Below are 24,212 nucleotides of genomic sequence, written 5' to 3' on the forward strand. Positions count from 1 at the left end.
CAACCACGCGTCAGGATAGATTTTGATGTGATTGCTATTACTTGTAGTGAGACTTCTGAGAAACAAGAAATTAGACTGTTTGTTAATATTCATCTCTACCTGTTGTCATTGCCTGTGCCTCTAATATATCTTCTTTTTTTCTTTTTACTTGTCTGACCCATAGCTCCTGCTGTTTCTTAAAGCCTTTACTGAGACGGAGCAGACAAAACTGGCAATGCTTTCTGGCATCCTGTTAGCCAATGGGACTCTTCCTGCTACAATTTTAACAAGCCTCTTCACTGATAATATAGTCAAAGAAGGTAATTTTCTGTATGTTTTTTTATTGCATTAGTTTTTCATAGGAGATGTATTTTATTGCAACATAATATATATATGGCAATAAAATGGAAGTTGGGAACTTGTGATGGTACAACAAAAATCAGTATTTTGAAGCAGAAGCATATACAGACAGCAGTGACCCACATACTTTTTGAAATCTAGTAAGAGAGCAGTCAAACATAGAAAAAAGCAACAACTAGCATCAACAAATGCCAAAGGATTTATGTTTTTCTGGAAGTCGTACTGGTGTGTGCAGAATTGGAGAATGTATGTATTACTGTGATTGTGCAAGGGTGTGAAGTATAACATCTATTCCTGAGATATGTCTGCTAGCATTTTTTCAAGCATTGCTAATTGCACGTGGGTGGAAAGTGGGACAGGAAGCACATGCAGGCCAACAGGATACTGCAGAAGAAAAAAAATCAGTCCCTCAGTTTGCCTTCATAGTAGTGATCAGTAATGGATAAACCGTCCCATGGACTTGTATTCACCATATGATGAGTAAATGTTCTTTCAGTCTTAAGGTATAATGCCTTTTTGAGATTACTTTTTTAAAGAATTTTTGTTATATATCTGCCTTGGAGCCCTGATTGTCCAACTGCTTGCTCAACAGTTTCTTTCTCTGACGTAATTCCAAATGTACTGTCAGTGTGGAACAGTTTTCATGACCTTTTTTTTGTTTTGTTTAAAATGTTATATATTATCCAAAATGTATTCTAACTTTCAATCAAAAATAATTATTCTAACTTCATGTTCTCATTTGCAGCATGCTAACCATTACATTTGTTTTCTAAATGCTGCAGAAAGAAAAGCTACAGCTGCAGCTTTGCTCTGTCATCACTCACAGCTTTTGGAATCAGAATTGAACTAGGAAAAAAATCAAAAGCACTAATCCATGTTTTAGAGTGATTGTCTGCAATGTGTTTAAATGAAAGTCTTCTTAGTTGTGGGAAGACTAGAGCCATCTGAAAATTCAAATTTTTAAAAATCATGTAAATAGTTATATTTTATATTTTACATTTTAGGAATACAATTCTTACTTTCATTATGAACTTACATTTCTAGGAGCCTTAAATTGTTATCAGGTGCTTACATATACTTTTTTTGCTTGGTTTATATATCCTAAAGATGTACCTATGACAGCATTTGAGGAAAGATTGTTCATGAGTGCCCTGGAATAGACAATTTATGGAAGAATAATTAAAGATGCAAAGATAATTGAAAAAAGGGGAAAAGAGCAAGGCAAAACACATAGATCACATATGAATAAACTTGAAGCTTCCTTTAATTTACAAAAGCAATGCTGCAGTCAACTGAGGTTAAACTACACGAGGAAACAATTAGGTGTGCTGAGGGAGTTGCTGATCAGCTTGGAAATTGTAACACTGGCAAATCATTGGCTGAAAGTGAGACCAAGAGTGGATTATGCGAACAGGAGATCTAACAAGTTTGAGCGCAAACACCTAATCTATTTTCAGATTACCCTATTTCAGTGTTGCCATTACTTTTACTGTCATATGTAGATGGAAAACAAAAATGTCTTGTGTGGATTGCTGACATATTTGCAGCAGACAGAGAAAGGTCTAGGTGGTGATGGAACCTCCTAAGAGTTAAGTGTACCCTTCTTGTCACCCATGCTGGAAAAACAGTGCAATGCAAAGAGCAGCTAATGGATTTAATCAATAAAATAAATGGTTAAAGTTACTTTCTGGAAATAGGAAAAAGAAAAAAAAAACACCAAAAAACAACCAGGAAAAGAGAAGAGCTATTTCAAGGAAAAGACAGCAGCACATGCATAGAGTATAGGAACTGGCCATTGATAAATTTGGACAGTAAATTAGAAGCAAGTTTGAGAATCTGGAGGTAGTGAAGCCCTAGCACAACCTCAGGCATGGATGCTGACATAAAACTTACTTTGTTTTAAGCTAAAACTTGAAATTAGGACATGTATTGGGACAGTGCTTGGTGACAGAGACCATTCCATTCAGTTTTGGTATTGAGCTTATAAGCACATCCTGGATGTGCTGACATGTATTTGCAGTTAGGAGCTATGCCCAAGTCACCTGTTGGTGGCCCAGGTTTTGCGAGTCTTGACTAGTCTGCCTACAGCACTTAGGATTGCCGCATTGCACTGGTTCCTCTTGAAACCTGCTGTCCAACACATAAAGCAAGCCCAAAGGAGTATTTGCAGGCCCCTCTTGGCATGGCGTTGTGTGCCCATGGTTCCATATAGTACTTCTCTGTGGATCATTCCTTATGACTAAGCTCCTGAAATACAGTTGCCGGAACTGTCATAGCAATCAAGATCTATAATGATTGTCGATGAACTTTATACTGCTCTGGGAATAATCTCTTCTGTTCTTGTTTGATGACTCATTTAGTCATAGCCTAAAAATAAAAAGAATGCATATCTATCTATAAAGTAGCTAAGAGCAATGAAGCTCCTTCCTACTGGTAAGGCCCATCCAGCTGTCAGAGCTTCAGGACTGTTTGAAGGTGAAACAGAAGACTACAGTGACTGACAGTAGCATAGAATTATGCTTTTCATTATGCTTTATCACTGCCCTCAGTAGCACTGCAGATATTGGTGTGAGTGTAGCATGGAGAATAACTGACCCATGATGAGCTGGGTCTCCATCTCTGAGACCTTTTGGCTTCCTTCAGCTCCCTACACTTCCTCATAGACCAGCAGCTGGAGCAGAGCTGAGGTGGTGCCCCTCTAGTAAACAGGAGATATGGGCCTAGTGCTTCATGAGCTACCCTGCTAGCAGAGGTTTGATAAAATGCACAAAATACTAACTTATGCCTCAGGAAGGAATTTTTCCACTTAAAGTAGTCTTTGTGCCTGGTCCTACAAGCTACTAAATGGCTTCTAGGAGGACACAGTACAATCAGTCACCTTGAAGTTGCAAAGTTAACCCTATTCCAGGGCTTGCTAAGAAAATGTTTGAAATATATTTTTTTCAGTTCTCATTCCTGACTGTCCTTTATTGTTTTGTGCCTTTGTTTCCTAACTGATTTAATGCCTAATTTTTCCTTCTGCATTAGACTCAGTCTGTGAATTGGGAATGTAGGAAAAATAATTGCAAAGAAAATCTTTGAAAAATTGAATGGAGATGGGTAATACAGCATGAGGAGATTTTCAAACAATCTTGCATACCTCAGGAAACTAGTATTGCGTTAAAGAAGAAAATAAGTGTTTCAGGTCTATTTGTTTAGTCCTGTAGTCATAAATATATTTTCATTCCATAGTCTTGTAACTTTTTGTAACCTTGTAATTCTTACAGTCAACTAATTCATGTTGAAAATTGTTGAAATGTGCCTTTCTCAAACAGGGATTGCAGCCTCTTTTGCTGTAAAGCTTTTTAAAGCATGGATGGCAGAGAAAGATGCCAATTCTGTTACCTCTGCTTTAAGGAAAGCCAACCTTGATAAGAGATTGCTAGTAAGTACAATATATTTTCAATAATCCTTATCTCTCCTGGGGAAAAAGAAGGAAATAAAATGCAGATGGTAGTTTGCTGTTAGCATGTTAACTCTCCCTCAGACTCTGTTAGCATTTTTAAAATATTTTGAATCACAGCAATATTGTTAGGGCTGTTCAGGAATATTAAATATCACATGTTTTTACATTCTTTCTCTATTTTTCCTGTAGTCAAATGCCTTCTGAGACACTGTGCATGTGGGGCTTGGGAGTTAACTAAAAGAGTTTTTTTTTTCTAACCACTTCTAACAAAACACACATCACTAGCAACTGGGCATGGGAAGTTTTATTTTTTAATATGTTTTCTTTTGCAAATAATGAAGTACAAAGGGTTATGATTAGAAGGTAAGTTTCTGAAGCAACGGTGTTTAAATACAACGGCAAATGCACAGTCAGCTAATTTTCTGAGGCAGTAGCCATCTCGGTAGCATAAGTGGTCCTACAGTTATTACAGCAGACCTAGTAGGTGCAGTGCAGGAAGGCTTTCAGCCTCTGGACTCAAAGCCTGTTCTGGGCTTGTAGCAAGGTATTCAGAGAATATATGAATATGTAACAATGTCATGTACCTTTCTCTCCCAGTATTTTTCTGAAGATGAATAGGAGTTTTTTAATCCTCAAAGAGATTGCTGCTGCGATAATCCAGTCAAATACACATCCTGTGTACTACTGCCTGGAGACTCAGCAGTATTTCCTGTTTCTACTTCAATAATTAATAATTAAGCAAGTATCTTTCAAAAGTGAAGCAGCCTTCCACACCCCTTCATCTCTTCAATTTGTATTTGATTTTAAGAGTCCAGGTCATAAACAATTTGCCATTAAACTTGGAACTGGGCTGATTATGCTCTTTATTAGAGAGGGGAAGACAAAGTGCATCTTCCTTGTATTTCAGACTTGACTGACTTTATCTTTCAGCTGTTGACTCTCATTGTGCTGCTTATATTAAACAAAGTATCGGATGATGTTACCTAGCACAGATGCCTTCATAAAAGTGTCTTCTTAATGTCATTAGTCAGTGCAAGCAGATGGAGGGTTCCTAGCTTTTTTGTTAAAAAAAGTGCTATCCATCCTACAGATCATTGTTAAGACACCAAGAACTGGATGGTAAACAAATGCTGTTGAATCCTTGCCAAGATGAGGCATTTGCTATAACAATTTTTAAGAAAAATTTTAACTTTTTTAAGTACCTGTACTTTCATAAATTGACAGTATCTTTGAATTAGAAATGCCTGTAGGAGTTAATATTAACAGTATATAGTGGGGTTTTTTTGATTTTTGTTAAATGATGCATTAGTGGTAGGTCAGGGTACCCTGGACCACTTACTGGGTATTGCTGAGCATATTTGTCTTACGAGATAAACATGTGGATGCACTGAAAGGACATGGTAAATGTGCTTTCCATACAATGGCTTTGCCATCTAGTCCTGTGTACATTCCCCACAAGACTCTTGAATCTGGAAAAGGTATAGTTTCTCTTAGGACTGTTTTGATCAACTTCTTCAGCTCATGGCTATTCACAAGTACATACATTTCACGTGGAGTCAGTGTTAAGTTATTTGAGTGACTGGACATAATTTTTTCCCTTCACTGTAATGAAACACAACAATATGAATGAAGTGTTGAGTTTTCCAGTGTGGATACAAGCTGTTTTTAAGTTCAGTACCGGGTTATTCCCATTGTTCATTCTGAAAAAATGTTCCTTCCTTTTTGTCAAGAGTCATACTTGATTATTTAACAGAGAGCATTCCTGTCTTTTTAGGAACTCTTTCCAGCCAACCGGCAGAATGTGGACCATTTTGCCAAGTATTTTACTGAAGCAGGTCTGAAAGAACTCTCAGATTTCCTTAGAGTTCAGCAGTCACTGGGGACTCGTAAAGAACTTCAAAAAGAACTACAAGAACGTCTCTCTCAGGAATGCCCAATTAAAGAGGTAAAAGTGGTTTTTTACACCCTTCTGCTTATACAATCATAGTCAAAGTCTTAAATCAACACTAGGTAGAGAGAAACAGATTTCCCCTGTTTTCCTCATAGATTTCCTCTGTTTTTCTTTAAATTAGTTTAATTTATTCATCCATTCATTCTGTGCTTAAGGCTAAAGCAACAAAATAACCTCTGGATTTGCAAATGCAGCAGATTATGGAGTTGGGGGTTTTCCATTCATTTATGCTTAACAAAGTATTTCCTTTAGCTGCATTAACTGTCGGGTTGGAGGGGAGGGACAAAACTTGTAGTCAAGTTATAGTAATGTCATGCTAAATACTTCCTTTTTATTATTCTTGTTCTACTTTTGTTTTTTATTACTTGTGCACCATGGTATTATCTGTAAATGACTGTAAGTATTTGGAAAGTCAGCATCATTTCTGGTTCATTGGAAATGTTACTTATTTCCTGCTTCAGGTAGTGCTTTATGTGAAAGAGGAAATGAAAAGAAATGAGCTGCCAGAGCCAGCAGTGATCGGCCTCCTCTGGACCTGTGTTATGAATGCTGTGGAATGGAACAAGAAAGAAGAGCTGGTTGCAGAGCAGGCCCTCAAACATCTGAAGGTGCATGCATGGGTGAAGAGGGGAAGGAAGCTGTGAATTCACAATACATCCTATAGCTGTCAAGTTTTCGCATGTTTAAATCCAGGAGATGTAGAGTTTTGAAGGCTGATGCTGAGCACACCAAGCATTGTCTATAGTCTGAGTTCAGTCAAACAAATGCAAAACTGAGTTAGTTCAGATCAGAGTGCCCTGAAGCACTTAGTGCAGAGGGCCAGGGGGCACTCAGGTTATCACAGCCTGAACCTCTCTGTTGTGCTTTCTCAGTGAGCCAGGTCCTGAGATGCTCCTTGCATGGGGGACAGTGCTAATCAGGTGCTGGGATTCAGCCTGTTCATATCTGACTAGCAAGCCTGCAGGGGGTGCCTTTGCTATGTCTTTGCCAGAAGCAAAGACATTTTGGGAGCATGGTGAGGTGGAATCTATGCTGGTTTTGCAAAGAGCTGGTTATATCAAAGCAGGAATGTTGAGGCCAGAATCTGTGCAACAGTTGTTGCCATTTGGATTCTCAGTGACTTGTCAACTAATGATCTAGAAGCTGGCTTGGGACTGCATGAACTGTGTAACGTGGTTACTCTCTGATCCAGGTACCATCCTTGTGGATGAGGGAATCACCATTGCATGTTGGTACAAAAACTTAAGATCTTGAAGTGAAAAAAATTCCAAAACCAAAACCCAATGCACAGGCATCAGAGTCATTGTTATCATCAATATTCCTCATCTAAGTCTGAAGGAATTGTGCAGTGCAAGACGCTTGAGCTGAGAATAGAGGCAGAGATGATTTTCAACAGAGTTAGTCCTTTTAAGCTCGTAAAACATTACCAAGAGAATACCCCCTCATAGCCAGGGCTGTAAAGATCTGCCCTAGGATAGAAGAAATCTGGGCTTTATTCTTCATGGTAAAATGGATCTCTTTTTTTCATACTGGATGTTTCTCCATACTTGGAAGTTCCCACAGTGGTTTAGTTCCTACTGCTGCTGTCCTTTCATCTGAATTTGTTTTCCCAATCAGTCATCATAGAAACGAAGTCACTTGGGGTATTGTGTAGTCTTTGATGGTAAGATTGAATGCCTTGAAGTTTTCTCAAGTGACCCAAATAGCAGTAGAGGCAGAATAGTTTCTAGAAGGAGGAGAGACATTGTTTTTCTTATCTTTTGATGTAAAAACTGATCATATCTCTTTGAGTTGTAACAAAGTATCCAGTGAGATTTATTGTCTAGTACTGCAGGGCAAATTAACAAACACTTTCTGGAATATTTGAACAGTGGGAAAAGAGAAACACATCTGGCTTTGTGCAGATATTGTTGACTAGATGTTTAATCCTGTGCATCTCCCTGGCCCAAGCCATCAGCTATATATGTACCCCCAGTGCATGAGGTGAGGCATCTTGCCTATGTCAGATAGGCATCTTTCTAGCTGCATCCACTTTCTAAAAACAGAGGACAGATTTGTAGGGATATTTACTATTTGCACTTACAGGTAAGATTTTAATAGAAGCAGTAGAAATAGAAAATTTAGACTTTAATAACCACTTCTTTACAGTTCAGCATTCAAACATTACAGAATTTGTTTCGCATCCTTCTTTGGGATAGGTGGAGGCAGATCTTGGATTCTTCTCTTTGGGCTCTCAGCTGACCCAGTGTGTGAACTAGCTCCAGAAACTGGATTGACAGTGTTAGCATGATACAGAGCTTAGTTCAGTGCCCTCCTGTGCATTGACATGCCAGGAAACAATCAGGGACTTGTTTTGATCTGGTGGTGCAAGTCAGGATGCCTATAAATACATACTTGATGTGTTACATGTCATGTGGTGGGATTTATTCTTGTATGGCTCTAACTGACAGATAATTTTGACAAAGCACATTTCCAAAACTTTGACATCTAGGTACCAGTCTCTTTAATTTATTTGATTTCTTTTAGTAAGCTATATACAAGGCATGCCTAAAAAGACCTGTCAAAGCAAAGAAAATTGACCTAGTTTACAGACCTTAAAAAGCCTTGCTGAATGGGTGGCTGCCTAATGGAGGTGGGCAGCCATGAACCAGCATACTTGGGCAGTGCAGTAAAAGTCACGTGCCCCATCCATATGGCAGGGCCAGCAGGAGCTGAACTTGGGAGGAGACAAGGCAAGCTGTTCAGTCTTACAGAATAAGCTCCTCATCGTCCCAGTAACCTCACTGTGACACTGGGGCTTATTGCCTTGGCCACCTCCAATGCAGAGATTTCTCCATGGGTGGGGAGAATCCTCCAGACAGTTCTCACTGGAGGCGAGGCTGTGGTAAGCTCCATGACAACTGCAGGTGCTGACTCACTGCGCCCTAACCTGACACAAATGGAAAATAATGCCACTTGGCTCAGCCAGTAATGAAAGCAAGCTAATTTCATAGATCCTTAATCAGTTAGACCCTTGCTAAACTCACAACTGTAAATCTATACCAGTTGAGAGGTGAGAGGAATGCAAAGGGAGTCAGATGTAGCAAAATGAAGATATTTCACTTCTGTAGGATTTTTAGTAGAAATAAGCTAATGTTTATAGACAGCAGCACTTTACAAACATATGTATAAGAACATAAGTTCTGCTAAAGCTATTAAGTAAACCAACTGCAATGTATATTGCCCTGCCTCCCTGCAAGAGCTGGATGCTGCAAGGGCTAAAACGGGAAAAATAGCTGCCTAAAGCCTGCACAAGTTTTTCAGTGCTTTTACCAAAGCAGTGATGTTGTTTCTGAAGATGTGGCTATACCTGCCAGAAGTAGAAAAACTTAACCTCTAGTGTTAGCTGTATCTTGCAATTTCTTATAGTTGCTGTGTAAGGGAATTTCTTCCAGAAATACTGTCTGCCTGCTGAGATGCTCCTTACTGTTGCTGTGTAATTTCTTGCTCTCTCTGTCTTAAAATTCATAGCTGAAAATTATTGCAAAATACTTTTTTGACCAAACTTTCATATTTCAGTTTTGTGCATTTTCATAGTTATTTCCATGGATTGTGTTGGGTAAAACTCTCAGGATTTAGCCTTGTAGAGAAGTTCTGAAGTGTATGTACTGTTGATCATGCCCATCAGTGATTGGTGGTTTGTTACCTTACCAAGACCATCAGTAGCTCTAGTTTCGCGTACCAGAATTCTGTGATACCAAGCCATTGCACATCCAACTGAACAGTGCCAGAGTGGCTGTTACTGAAAAAGTCGACTAAGAAAGGTTGAGCTTATCGGTACAATTTTAACAGTGACATTAATGTATATTTGGCCAGGGGCTCTGAAGATCAAGAGTAATTTGTCTTACCGTCATCTCTGCAAAATGCTCTTAATATTACCTTAAATTTACGATTGCAGCCTTAGCTGGACTCATCATAGGCTAAGATGACAGGAAATTAGAGATGTGGGCATAAGCACTAGCTTTTAAGAAAAGAGTTAACAGGATATGGTCCTTTAATGTAATTTTTAATTTCATAATCTGATATGAGGGGGAAATTGCATAACAAATAGGGTTTTGGTTTATCTTTTATTATGTGAATAAACTCCAGAAAGAAAAAGACAATGAATGTACCATTACTCTCCTGTCAGAGTAACATTAGCAGTTAATACACTGCTTAGAAAATGTTGCTGTTTACTAAAGTAAAGGTTGTCATGATACTCTTTATTAGTAAAGGTTCACAGAATCACAGACTATTCTGAGTTGGAAGGGACCCACAAGGATCATCGAGTCCAACTCTAAATCAATGGCCCACACAGGGCATTGTTGTCATGATACTCTTTATTGTGGTAATGAGAAAAAATAATGACACTTGATCACAGTTTACTTGGAATAATTTAATTTCTTTTAGTTTCCTGGGACTTCTGAAACCCCTATGAAACTAGGGATTTTTATTTTCATGCATTTCATCTTGGGATGTGTTAGGTTATGGACCTCAGTAAAGCATCACTCCTGAATCAGCAGTATGCTGCCTTGTGAAATGTGTGGCTCCCAGACTGGGCTTTATAAATTGATTTTACAAAATTCAGTATCTTAAGTGGCAGTGAATTTTAGCTTACAGCATGCAGCACACACTAGAAAAACCCATGAATATGTATATGCATTGTATGTGTTTAAGAAAATACAGTGCGCAAGTAAATCTGAGGCTTTGGTGAAAGTGATTTTCAGGAATGAAATTCATGATGCATATTCTAAAAAATTCTCTTTGTTTTAGTATACTAACACTTTTTTTATCTTCTCTTTCTTTCAGCAATATGCCCCCCTGCTTGCTGTGTTCAGCACACAAGGCCAGTCAGAGTTAATCCTTCTCCAGAAGGTGCAGGAGTACTGTTATGACAACATCCACTTCATGAAAGCCTTTCAGAAGATAGTGGTACTCTTTTATAAAGGTAAAAGTCTATACCCACTGTTGTATTCTGTGCTTGGATTCTCCATGCCAACCACTTGCCTCTGAGGTATCAGCAGTTATGGCACATGAGCAGGATGTGTTGGCATTTAACTCTTTTAAGAAACCTTGAAAGTGCAAACCCTCTTGGCAGGAAGATTTTTCAGGGTTTTCGAGTTGTTTTTTTTTCAAGTCACTCCCTGCCAGAAGTAGCTTTCCTTTTTCTTCTTTCCCTGCCAATTTCTTGCAGGTGCTATAGTTTGAGGGTTTTCATTTTTGTTGTGAAATTGACTTCTTCACAAGTTTATTCTGATCAGGTTGTCATAGAGACTAATGGTCTTGCACTGCGTGTGATGGGTGAGTGCCAAACAGTTTGTTCTGACGTTTTTGCTATAAATAGTTGAAGGAGAAAAGTCAGGATTAGAAACACAGTGTTGATCTTTGTTCACCCTGATGAGTCCAGGTACATGTTCAAGGCAAACAAGTTCAGACTGTTAAAATAATTTCATGGCTTCAGAAGGCAGAAGGCAAAAGTGAGAGAAATATATGGATTTATTTCCCTCCTTGTGACAATATAGTGTGGCCTCAACAATAAAAAAGCTACACACCTTGTCCCTCTGCCCTCAAATTATACAATTCCTAAATAATATTAATGACTGTAGAACAACTTGAAACTGCAATCTGCAGCAAGCACTTTATTCAATTTTCTTGGAAAAGAACATTCGCTTCAGACGTGATGAATGGGAGGCGTAACTTCTGTGTGCTTAGAGCATAAGGGATGGTTAAACCAGAAATAGTCTTGTGAAGGATTGGCTTCAGAATTTCTGTAGATTCTTTACTGGGTTAGCCTGGAAGAGCAACCCTGACATTCTAAAGCATTTTAAAATTAAATCGAGAATAAATCACTAATTGTACATTAAACTTAACATGCCTGAAGAACCCAGTTCCCCTTTACTCTGCTCACCTGGTCTGCTCTTGTTCTGACTCTGGAGATGCACTTGTTCAGAGGGGTTGGGAAGATGAGCCTCAGCACTGCAGATGCCACAACATTGTTAAGGATTCACATGATGTCTGGAAGAGTGTTTGAAGCTACTGTATGGCCTGTCAGTGGAAGCCATGAGTTTGGTGTGTCCAGCATGCGCAATGTGCTCCTGTGCCTGTGTTCCTTCTTGGAATATCTGGGGCAGGCATGCAGCGGCACCTGCCTCTCTGCTATCTGATGCAGTCATGCACAGCTGCCAGCCCTTCCTGGCCCCATTTAGGCTGAAGCTGGATCTGCCCTGTTTGGCAAATGTACTGCTTCCTGCTAGAAACTCCTCGCCTGAGTTCACAGCCACTGCCGCAGGGCCTTTCTGTGCGTTGGACACAGCGAGGAAGTCATCAGCTCCATCTGTTTATGGCAGCTTTGCAGTTAAACAGTGTCCATTAGGTGAAAACATGCTCCTGCGTTAACCAGGGAAGATTCTGGGAGTACAAGTCCTTCAATTCCTGTTTCTCCCACAGGATGCTGTTGAGCTTTGACAGAGTTTGGCTTGTCCAGAGCCATGCTGCCTGCCTCATCATTGATTCGATGCTGGTAGATCTCACCCTTTCTCTCCCCACTTCATGCCTATCCACAAGATACAAGCCATCAAGTCATTTTAGAGACATACACTTCATTGTATGATAAATTTGCTAATTTGTATGACTAACTTGCTGATGATATTTGCATATCTTCTATTTCCTAATAGTTAAGGAAAACATCCCCCTAAAGCTGTTACTGGCCATGTTGGTTGTGAGGGTACAGCAGATATCCATGTTCCCCTTTCTGTTTAACTAAGTGTAACCTGCACAGGATCTGGAGAGGTTTCAGGATACCTAATGAATGTTATCTAGTGACAGATAGAGGTGTTTGAAGTATCTGTGAATATGCAGACAGAAATGCAGATTTCTACCAGCATGAATGTGGACAGTGTGTTCATTACTCATTATTAGGGAATGCTTCCTGGGCATGAAAACAGTGATGATAGGCACCAAAGACCAGTCATGCTTTGACATATTTAGTTCTATGACTACTCTCATCAGCACGTCCAACATCTTGAATCTCAGCGCTTTCCATATTTCTGTCATAAAACATCACTCGGATTACTTTTTTGTGAATTACCTGAAAATACCTAAACATACTGACAGCTGGGGCTAATTAGCACCTAGAAGGTCTTGAAAGCCTGTGGTGTTGATTTTTTTATTTATTATTTTGTCTCTAAACAAGAAGGAACATTCACTTTTTGCCTTACGGAAATCAAGCCCTATTTTCCCTTAAGTAGTAGCAGCTTCTTACCAGCTTGTAAGTATAATCAGCAAAAGCAGTTATGTAGTCAGTTAAAGCTTGTTGACATTATTATTAGTCTATGTTTGTGTTCCCGATATAGTAGATAGAAAAATAAGCTGTTGTCGTGGTTTTAAGCCCAGCTGGACTGGATCAACCCTACCCTCACTCTGCCTTAGCTGGAACCAGCACAGCTGTCCAGTTTTGTACTGATCCCTGGCTATGATGTTGCTTCTCTGGTTTTCACTTAAAGCCAATAAAATTGTTAATCTGCCAGTTGCATTTTGACCAATAATCTAAAAGCCAGTTGCAGAATAAGAATTTTTGAATTCTCCTGAGTGACACCCAATAAGTGTGCCAGTCTCCTTGCTTGCATTGCATTATGTACATAATTTGTTAGTTCATTCTGTGTTGCAGTATTCCTTACTGTGGATAAAACAAGCACTGTTGTACTGGGTTACATGCTATATATCATATTCACCTGTTGAATCTCCTTTTAGTTTGTGTCCATCCTTGAAATTCCAAACGTGAAATTGATGCTATTGAAATGAATACCCATTTCTTTCATAAGGATCAGGATTTCACCCTTTAAACAGCAAACCAAAGCCTCTGTGTATTTTTCCATTAGAATTTAAGACATGTACAAAATACAAAAAAAAAAAATTTGATCACAAGTGGAGGTGAAGTAGGACTCTGGTTTGCAGCATAATTAGGCGTCAGGTACACTCTCCTGCGTACAGAGGTACAGTGACCAAATGATGCAGACTCTCAGAGATTCTCAAACTCTGAATTCTGCACTTATAAAAATAGGATCTTCAAGTTCTACTTCATTTATGGGTTTTGGTTTTTGATGGATCACAATTATTTTTAAATATCTTCATAATTTGAATACTTTTTTGTGGTACTGGATGTAAAATTTTCCTGGGAAAAACCCAAAACAAACCATAAAGGCCTTAACTATGCTGTGGGTGACATTCCTTGCATTGAAAGAGCCCTTGCCCTAAGGCTCTGTTCTCCCTGCTGAGTTAGCTGCAATAGAGTTGAATTTTACAGATTGATTGACTGTTGGCAGCTGCCAGGGTGTGCTTTTCCTGTTGCTGCCTGTGGCTATGTGGTTTGAGTTGAAAGCAGAAATTCATTTGAACCAGGTGATTGAGTACAAAGTCCAGACCTGAACTTCAAGTAACTCTCCATTAACCCTGAAGTAAAGACACTGGGCTGTTCAGTCTCTGCAGTGCAGCTTCTCCCTTTCATGAGGGACATCCCTGGAGGCTCTGGCGTGGGTGGTTTGAGTGGCAGTTGGCTGCACCTGCAGGAAAACCAGCTCTGGGGCTGACATCACCTGGGACTGCAGTGAAAATGATGTGCACACACCCACAAACCACAGTGTTCAGCTCCAGCCATTATAATATATCTATAATCAACTTCAATGAGGAATAACTGTATATATACAAAATGAATCATCCCTTCATCCTTCTTCCATTTTTCCCCACTGTTCCCACTGCTTCAAAGCAACCTAGAGGTATGATTAACTACACCCTGTCCTTCATGATTGTTGAATTGCTAATCTGTGTTCTGACAGAAGAATGTCATCCCTTATGAGCACTGGAGGCATGAATGTATTACAGATAATGTTTCTCAGAAATGAGAGTTGCAGTTGTCCCCTTTTTTACTTCAGCACGTTTTGTTCTTCTCTGTTAGGGTAGGAGGTTTATCACTGTTGAGTTCCATACAGGCAAATTTTTCATCCTCTGCACTTGGAGTGTTTTAATCTTCATGGTACACAGTGAGATTGTGTGCTGCTATTATCAGATTAGGGGTTTGGGGAGGGAGAAGATCCCCTTTCCTCTCTGGCAACAAAACCAGTTGAGCAGACTGCAAATCGAAAAGCCAGACTTACATCCCATTACTCTTGAACTGAGCTATGTGCCTACCTGTGTCCTTGTACAGTATCGTAGGGTGAACTGTAACACAGTGACAACAGGCTTCAGCAGTTTCTTCTATACAGCAACTTCATGCTTGTAAATGGCCACAGTGCCCCAGAGCTTGAGCTGGGGAGGGAGTTACTCTACTCATTTTTTTCTTGTTGATTTGAGGTTTTTGTTGCTTGGTTCTTTTGAGGTTTTTTTCTGAAATCTCCCCTGATTTTCTTTGCCAATCTGTAAGAATGATAATATGTGCCATACCTAGTGTAATTTTTCAGATACAGTTGTGTGAACTTCAGGACTCTATGATAAATGTAAGCTTTTCACATGCATTTACATTAAACTGCAAATTCATGAGTCCATGTTAAATATTTTCAGGTTTGCTAAATTAAAATCCAGATTTGTTAAATATGTAATGCCTTTGAGCTGTTGCTAAGGAATAGTGGCAAGTATCTAATGCAACATGTTTGAAACCTCTCTCTTAGCTCCAGCCTTTCTGTAACATCTGAGGAAAAGTGCATTGTGGCAGGTTGTGATTTCAGGACGATAGTTGGCTTTGTGTGAACCCGCTTGTAGGGTTCACTAAGCACAATTTATATGTATGGAAAAAAGCCTAGGGCCAGCACAGTCCTGTTTTCCCTGCATTTTCTCTGCATTACGGTCAGATGCAGCAAACTGCAGAAGAGCTTTTATTTTGGAAAAGAGTCTGAATGAGAGACAAGGTAATTTCCAGTCACATGCACTTAACTAAATTCCTGATTTTCAGGGAGACTTCATATTCAGTTACTGTTAGATGTCTTGGGATAGTTTTGATTAAGTTCGAACATATCCCTGTTGCTTCCATCTGTTTATTATTCAACAGCATATGTGAAATGTGTCCTCTGTCTCAGTTGATCAGATGCTTTGGAGTTTTGATGTCGTTTATTTCAGTTGGTCATCTTCTCTTCCCTGCCACATCTGCTGTAACTTTAGGCTGAAGCAGAAGGTGGTGGTCAGGGTCAGTGCTTTGGCAAGCAAATCCCAGTGGGTGGGATGGCACCAAGGAGCTCAAGGAAGCACTGAAGTACATAAATGTGTTGATTTTGCAGAGCAAGGGAGGGTGGTTTGTTCAAAGACAAAAATAATGAAAATCTTAATGAGGTGTAGAAAGCTGTCTTGAGTCTTTTTATAGAACACAGTTTGATTTTTTTGTTGTTGATGTTTGTTCTCGCCTCTTGCATTATATAACGGCTAAAATGCCATTGTGGATCCCAGATTTTGCCTCTGCAACCATCAATTACTGAGATACTTGGCTTGGCTGGATCACAGAAGCTTTGTCCTGGGGCTAGAGGTCTGTTGCAAGACCTAAATTTGCATCTGTTGGAAACAATAAGTGTCCTTGCTATTTATTACTGTTTCTTTATTCTGAATTGTACTCGGCCTCACATTTCTTCACTGACAGCTATTTTATTCCTGGTGCTTGTCCCAAAAATGTCCGCTGTGCTCTCCATCCAAGCCAGATCCTTCAAATGGGTGGTCTGAATAGTGACCTTAAAACAATATAAAGCCTTAAGGGATTACAAAAAATCCCTACTGGCTGCCTTTTAAGTATTTAATCAGGAGATGTCAGTTCAGGTTTCTAGAACCATGCACAGTTCTGTGAGACAACAGCAAGAAAAAGCATGGTAATTGTTATTGTGGTAACTTGCAAGATGGGCAGGCTGATTATTAGATTTCTTTTATCCAACCCTCCATCTTATGTGGTGAATTTAAAGCAGATGAATAGAGGACTCTTTAGAGAGAAACAATATTTAATACTTTATTTTAAGCCTAATACATTACACATTTTATTGCATTTGGAACCTGTAATATGCAGCAAATATTCTGTATTTGTAGCCTAATATAGATCATGCAAAGCTTGTTCCACTGCGATCATATTGACTTATTTTATGCTGCCTTGAAAAAAAGTCATTTTCCTCTCATGTTCAAAATCTGTTAATCTCTAAAAAATATGGTGATTTTTCACAAACACTGATCTGTATTTCAGCTGATGTTCTCAGTGAAGAAGCTATCCTCAAGTGGTATAAAGAAGCACATGTTGCTAAAGGCAAAAGTGTTTTTCTTGACCAGATGAAGAAATTTGTGGAGTGGCTGCAAAACGCTGAAGAAGGTAGGGGTTCATTTGAGGAACTATGGTAGTGTCTTTTCTGTTTTTTCTGATTTTAGTTGTACCAGGAATATACAGGACTTACAATACAAAACAGCAGGCATCACTGTCCAAATTGTTTCTGGACATGCCTAAGCTTAACTACATTTGCTGCATTTTAGTGATTGTGGTGTCCCTGTGAAGTGCTTTTAATCCTCAGTCACCACTCATCTCTTTAAGCTTCTTCAGGGAGGACCTTTGCAGTGATGACAGCATGAAGTACCTTGGTGTTAGCACATGCAACCAAATGGTTTTTAGTCTTGGTGTCTTCTCTGCATCATGTTTAGTGGCATCATGAACATAGCATACACCTGCTTGTGCCATGGCACTTGCAACTGAGTTATGCTGAGTGGTCAAACTAAGATTATGTGGTCTGTATTTTCTGCTTTAAAATGGTTATTTGGGAGAGGAACTAATTTCTTTAGTTCTTAACTTGATTTTTCTCATGTTCTGCATAGGAAAATACTTTGGTTTGTACTGAATAAGTTCTCTTCTTTTGCATGGAAAAAGAATTCCACATCTTTTGGGAAGATAAATCCACGTGTAGTAGATAGAGATATAATTATTAGTGTTCATTTGCATCCATTTAATGTAATTACTTTTATAAACTTGGAGCAAATATGTAGTAACACTAAGGAACACATAGAACTTTGCAGCAAATCACGTGTTCAGGTAGCAGTATAGATATGACAGCTCCTTTCACACTTGAGATTTTGGATGGGCAATCTTGGTCTAATTAAGCAATATTTCTGACCTTTTAATTTTCTGCTTGTATGCCTTTCAACTGCTCTTTATTTCTATCCTTTCCTGCATGTCCCCTCTGCCAGGTGTCCTTCGTTACAAAGTCCAGTACGAACGGAGACAAAATGTTTCTGTAAGAACACACAGACTGTGTTTGCTGTGAGAAATCTGATCTATGGTGTAATATTTGTTGGCAGCAAGCCCTTTCCTGTCAGGTGAACACAGACAGAAATACAGTATGATCCAAAGTAGCTTTAGGTGACAAAACCACCATGTGTATTACTATTTCTCAGTTACTTCCACTTCTCCTGCTTCTACTTCTAAATGACTTTTATGCTATGCAAATCATAACATTTTTGTTTTTTACAGGCTTCATACCTACCTGCAGGGTAACATCACTTCTGCCTTCCTACATAGGCTAGATGATAATGCTGATTGATATTTGCAGAGCAAATAGGTTTAAGGGATCCTGGATGCTATCAGTAGAGTCTACTTATAGAGATTAGAAGAGTGAGCAAATAATGCTGATCCTTTATTAAATGCAGCTCAGATATGCATTGTGTGGCTAGATCTCTGCAGATCACAGCCAGAATCATTCTTAGCAATGTGGTGAAAATTTTAGTGATAGATCTGTAAGTGAAGAGCTCCACCGTGGAGGGCAGCAGAGTAGACCTCCATCTTCTGAAGCTGTATGTTTCTTTCCGGCTTACTCTATTTGATCTGCCAGTCTTTCCTAGGAAGTACTGCATGTGATGAAAATTTTCATTTTAGAAGGCTATCTTGTTATTTTTATAGAATAACTCATATCACTGTCCTTGCATAATCTATATGAAGTGTTTTACTTTCTTCTCTTCCAGAGTCGGAGTCTGAAGGGGAGGAGAACTGAGACGGTTCCACAAAGCACAGTCTCAATCTAGGTTAATGCCAAATGCGCTTGGGAATGCCGTACTGTTCAAGCAAAGAGGCTTTACTTCAGTGTCATACAGAAAACTATAGACTAGACTTTCCTTTTGTTTAGAAGAATAAAGATTTTTAATGGAGCCCTGAGGCATTAGATGCTTTACTTGGGACTCTACCTCTGGGTCATTGTACACTAACTTAGGCAAACACATCCAGCAGGGAGCCATATAGAAAAAGTGAAATGAAATACTTATGGACTCCTTTTTATTAACGGTCTTTTTCAGGTACTATGGTATATGAACACTCCAATTTCTGTTTATAGAACTGTTTGGTCTGTGTTTGTAGCTCAATATTGGCTTGTGTATGTGATTTGACACCACCACATTTTTTTGAATAAATGGCTTTTATATCTTAGTTTTGTGGTGTTACCATGTATGCTTTCTCAATTTGGCTTGCCAAAATTTTTATGATTCTTCAAGTGAAAATTAAACAAGAATGTCAAGAGACAGTTCTTATACTTTTTACCCAAAAAATCAGCAACCATAGTTAACTGGGATCACTATCAAATCTTTATTCCTGTCCTTCCATATAACTTTAGACAGATTAACCATATTCTGTAACAAATGTTGATTCATTCCATCAATTAATTCAAAGAAAAGGTACAGAAACAAATCTGTGGAGTCGCAATTTTGCAGGTACAATTTATGCGAATGATAAGTAGGATAATACGCTCTTCTCAGTTCAAACTACATGCAGTTTACTGGTGATTGCTGAGTTTTGCAAGAGAATCCTCTCATTTTAGAAGTATTAGCTTCAAAACATGCATGACTAGAAATCATTACTGTGAAATCTGAAATTTATTTACATCAGGTTTAGAAAAGACAGGATTGTATTCTTAGAGGGGAAATGCGTGAAAGAGCATAATTAACTAAAGAAGTGGTGTATTTTGTCATTAGAAACCAATAGTACAGATTTTTCTGTGGGAAAGTCAACACCTCCTATAAACCACAGGTTGTATGGCTGTAAGTCTCTTGTCTCAATATATATCTAGCTTTACTGGAAACAGCAAACAGCAGGTGGAAATCAAGTATTGCTGAATGCCACCTTTCCATCTAGAACAGCATTTATTTTTGTAACAGGTCTCTGGAAGGGAAAATATGTCATAGGGATATTTTCAGTAACTTAGGGGAAACCATAAGATAATCATATTTAAAAAGTAGAACTGATGGATTAGCTGCATGCTTTTCATTTTGGTCTTTGTTATTACAGAAGGTAATTTTTTTCACAAACTGCAGCAGTGATATGGTAGTATTGAGTCATTGCTGTGGAGTCACTGTTACTAAAAACATGGCCATTTTCTGAGGTACTAGTGAATATTTAATGTGGTGTACATAAAATCACTTTTTTATATAAGCTGAAACTTAGACTGACTTCAAAGGTGCCAATCTAGGATAATACTGCCCCTCTGGTGAGACTGCCAGGGACAGCAAGGCACAGCTGGCTGGGCCATCTGCTGGAGACAAGGATCAGCAGCAGCAGGAGGCACTTTGAGGCCAAAGGCAGCAAATCTGGGGTGGCTGTTGCAACTGTCATAATGCAGATACAAGCAAAGCTGAGTGGGATCCACTTCACTGAAGTTCAGGTACCTACAAGCCAGGCACCCATTGAGTTGCCTCCAGTGATCCTTATGGGCCCCTGCCAAGCTGAGATATACTGTGACTGCTCATGCAGTTGTCCCATTTATAGATGTGTTGGAAGAGAAACGGGTGTTTTTAGCACAGGGCTGCTGGCCAAGTGAGACTTGTGATTTGGAGCAGTGTGAGGAGTTGCACTCTGGGCTGACAGGAGTTGTCCATTTTTCAGTCAAGCAGTGCCCAAACTCCAGCATCTTCTGTGTTCATATCAAGTCTGATGTGTAGCTTCTAGGACCCCCTCTCAGCTTGCCACCCACCCCCAGCAAAATTATTAGGCACTGGGTGTTTCTGTATCTCATTTTCAGGAGTTTTCCCCACTTAATCTCTCAGATCAGTTCAAATGAGCACCTTCAACGCATATGTGTGTTTTTTCATCCAGCACTTCATATGTATGGTGGTAACTAAACTAGGCAGGGGCACAAATACAAATAGATCTGGTTTGCATCAGACTGAATTTCAGTGCAAATGTGTGTAATGATAAGATTTTTCAAGAAACCTGAGATTTACAAACTGGGTGGAACTTTCAATGTGACTCTCCAGGCAAAGTGCCCTTTTCTGGAAGCCTCCAGAGTCTGCATTTCAGTTAACAGTGTTCCCAACCCAAAGCATTTCTTCAACACATCCCTTGAATTAGTGTTTCTCTGTGTTGCCTTTAAAGACTACAGAAAACAGGACTCAGCCAACTTAGTGTATAAGAGAAAAAGAATAGGTCCTTTAATTCCAGGCCTGAGGCCCACAGGAATACATATAGATGAACGTGCCTGAACTCTGGCTTCATGGTTTTTATGAGCGTCTGTCCAATCCCTGTTCACCCATCCCTGGTTCTGCCCTCTCTCATCCCCTGGCACACCCACCAGAAATTGAGTCTGGGGGAGTTGGGGCCCTTCCTTCATCATCTTCCTTGCAGCACATAAAGGTTCTTGGAGTCCTTTCAGGGTCCTGAGCTTTGAGGTCACTCTGCCTATGTTTGTGTCTCCTGGTGGAGGCCTTAAGATGTTTTTCAGCACTTCTACCTTGAAAAGAAGACTAAACAGCTAACAGAATTTTGAGAGATTGATATGAGTATGGGTTGGTATGTCTAAACATTGAACTTAAGCTATTAGAAATACTGGTACACTAAAATCCACTTTCACTAAATCTACATTCTAAAATATATAAAAATTAAAATCAAAAAATAAAAAAACCCTGAGGCATCACTGCTAGAGAAGTGAAAGTTACAGTCAGCACTAAATATCTTTTTCAAATATAGAATCAGTCTTGTAAAAATAAAAAGACACTTTACAGAAAGTGTGCTTCACATAATACATTGCATTCAATTTTGAAACATCAGTGCAATCTAAATGTCAAAACTGTAAATATGTATTTTACTTGACAATAAGTTGCAATGGGTTGCACTTCAAAGTGGCAATTACTGAATTTGAAGGTGATTCTTCCCTTCTGGCCTCTCCCTTCTGAAATCATGCTGAGGTTTTAACTAAGAAAGCCAATTACATTGCTGTAAAACATTCCTCTGGAGTGCAAGTGCTCTCCAGGAGAGGGACCACATCGTCCTTGGGATGCAGCAGTGAGATTTTGCAGTCTACTTGGTTAAAGCACTGGTTAGGAATCTGAAAGGGGCTGACAATTCCTTACAACTATGTTTCAACTACCTGATTGCATGCAGGCTTGTCTGTGTCGAGCCCTGTACAAAGGGACTTTCTACCCCACAACAGTCAGTAATCCTACAGATCCCAAACTATCATCAAGCTGACACTCCCTGCAGTGTTTTCAGCAGCAATCCTGCTTGACCCTTATGTTTTGGCCATTAGAGATTCACCCCCAAAACATGTGATGACCTCCTGTGCCAGCATCCCCCTTTATCTGCTTGGACAGCACATCCTAAACCCAGCAGCCAGCCCTGTGCCAAAAGGAGTGATGGAAAAACCCCTGAGCTCATCTCCAGGGCAGTTCCAGCTGGCTGAGCAAGGAGGGCACTTAGCACCCAGAACAACCAGCATCTGCCAGGTCAGACCCTCTGCAATATCCTAGGATCCATTCCATGACCATGCTTGGGAGAGGGGGGATACGTCAGAGGTTTTGAGTGTGCACAATTAAGATTTTACATGAAAGGGGCTCTGTAAGCAACAAAGAGCCATTTTCTCAAATCTTTAAAAACAACCCCCAGTTCATTTAGTGGTGTAAGGTACTGTTAAACAATGTCTCATAAATGGGTGGGTGGGTGAGTCATGTTTTCCTTCAATGCAGCCATAATCCACAGTGTAAGAGGCAGAACTTTGATCAGAACAAACACCCATGTGCTGACCTGAGCAACACTGACAGGACTGATGGACCTCCTGCATGTAGCACTTGGGTTTAGGCTTAAGGTTCCTGGTGCAATTCATTGTGGGGCTCCAGCTCCAAGCACAGCTCCTCAGTGGTGATGCCTGGGGCAGGGCACTGACAAGCATCCATGATATTGCATTAGCAGCAAGAAACAAGCTTCTTTGCGTCTTGTATTTAAGAGGTGCAATTTTATTTCAGGACAGGTTGTGCACTTCAGCACTAACAGCCCGGCACTTCAGGCAAGCAAAGGTGGCCCAATCCCAAGTGATGTAAGAGTGTGGGGTTGGTGAAGTCTGGTTTCTGTTTTGAACCCCTTCCTCAAAATGTGACCTTCCAGAATCAACTGTTTCAGGCCTAAAGTGGTTGCAGGTCCTAGGGCATGTGGTGATTCAGCCTTGCTGGGTTTGTCTAAACAGCAGGTGGAGAATAATACCTGTTGCTCCCAAGCACGCCCCTACTGAGGCACTGGTAGACTGCTTGGAAATTGTAATGGGTCCCTCTGGTATCTCAAAGGCTTTGCTTTAAGTTCCTGTCATGTTCATGGACAAAAGTAACTACCTTTAAAACCACAGTTGCACTTAAAAATGGGAATTATCTAAAATAAGGCTTGTAGGCTGAGACAAAACAGTCCTTTGTCAAACAAAGCCACAAATAACATTATATGGGTTAATTGCAGCAAACCATTCAGCACTCGCTGAGCTGTGCTGGTTATTAAGAACCAAAACTAGGACAAATTACATAAGTATATGTTTTCCAAAAAAAGCCACATCTTTTGATTCTGAAGGGGGGAAAAGCAAATCGTCAGGGTTGGCTTCATCCACTTCTCCACAGGCTTTTGGTTTTGTTTTTGCTGTGGTATTTTAAGGAAAAGTTGATTGTTGCAGCCACATGAGCCTTTAAAGCTTCATGTAAATGGAAACAAATCACCACAGAGGAAGTTACGCCGACATCTGCAGAGACACAATTCAGGCAGGTGAGCACTCCCAGGCTGTACACATAACCTATAACTGGCCGATGTCATAGAGCTGCTGTGCTGGTGTCCTGGATGACCTGCTCACTTGCTATTTTTCCTGGCAGGAATCTGATTAACACCACTGTGGCGGCCTCAGCTTCCTCCCACGGAGGTCTGATAGCTCACATCACACCATGCTTTAGCAGGGGGTTCAGATGCTTGGCTCCCTCTGGGTCTCTCCAGTTTACCAACATTATTCTCTTGTAAGAAATTCACCAGATTACAAGGGACCTTATGGGCTTCAGTAGTAGCTGTGCAGTCGGAGTCTCCCCTCACCACTGCTCCCTGATGCCCTGGGCCACCAGGGGCCATGCTGGGAGAGCAGTGTCCTTAGTATTCACCTGAGGAGATCCAGATTAGAAGGAAAGAGTGCGTACTTGCTTTCCCACTGTCTGTCCCACATGGATGCAAAAGAGAAATGCACTTGTCTA

General features: G+C 39.9%; 1 protein-coding gene across 2 annotated transcripts in view; it reads left to right on the forward strand.

Moving 5' to 3' along the window:
* BZW2 (basic leucine zipper and W2 domains 2) overlaps positions 1-19,167 on the forward strand; it is a 55,818-nt gene extending 36,651 nt beyond the window's left edge. For both annotated transcript variants that reach the window (XM_071560844.1, XM_071560846.1), the window contains exons 6-12: positions 164-299; positions 3,654-3,763; positions 5,559-5,729; positions 6,197-6,343; positions 10,563-10,701; positions 16,954-17,076; positions 18,711-19,167. In XM_071560844.1, the coding sequence (XP_071416945.1) occupies positions 164-299; positions 3,654-3,763; positions 5,559-5,729; positions 6,197-6,343; positions 10,563-10,701; positions 16,954-17,076; positions 18,711-18,739 (855 nt within the window). In that variant the 3' untranslated portion in view covers positions 18,740-19,167. The remainder of the gene's footprint in view (positions 1-163; positions 300-3,653; positions 3,764-5,558; positions 5,730-6,196; positions 6,344-10,562; positions 10,702-16,953; positions 17,077-18,710) is intronic.
* The last annotated feature ends 5,045 nt before the right edge of the window (positions 19,168-24,212 follow it).

Source organism: Pithys albifrons, chromosome 7, assembly GCF_047495875.1.
Source record: "Pithys albifrons albifrons isolate INPA30051 chromosome 7, PitAlb_v1, whole genome shotgun sequence".
Lineage (NCBI taxonomy): Eukaryota > Metazoa > Chordata > Aves > Passeriformes > Thamnophilidae > Pithys > Pithys albifrons.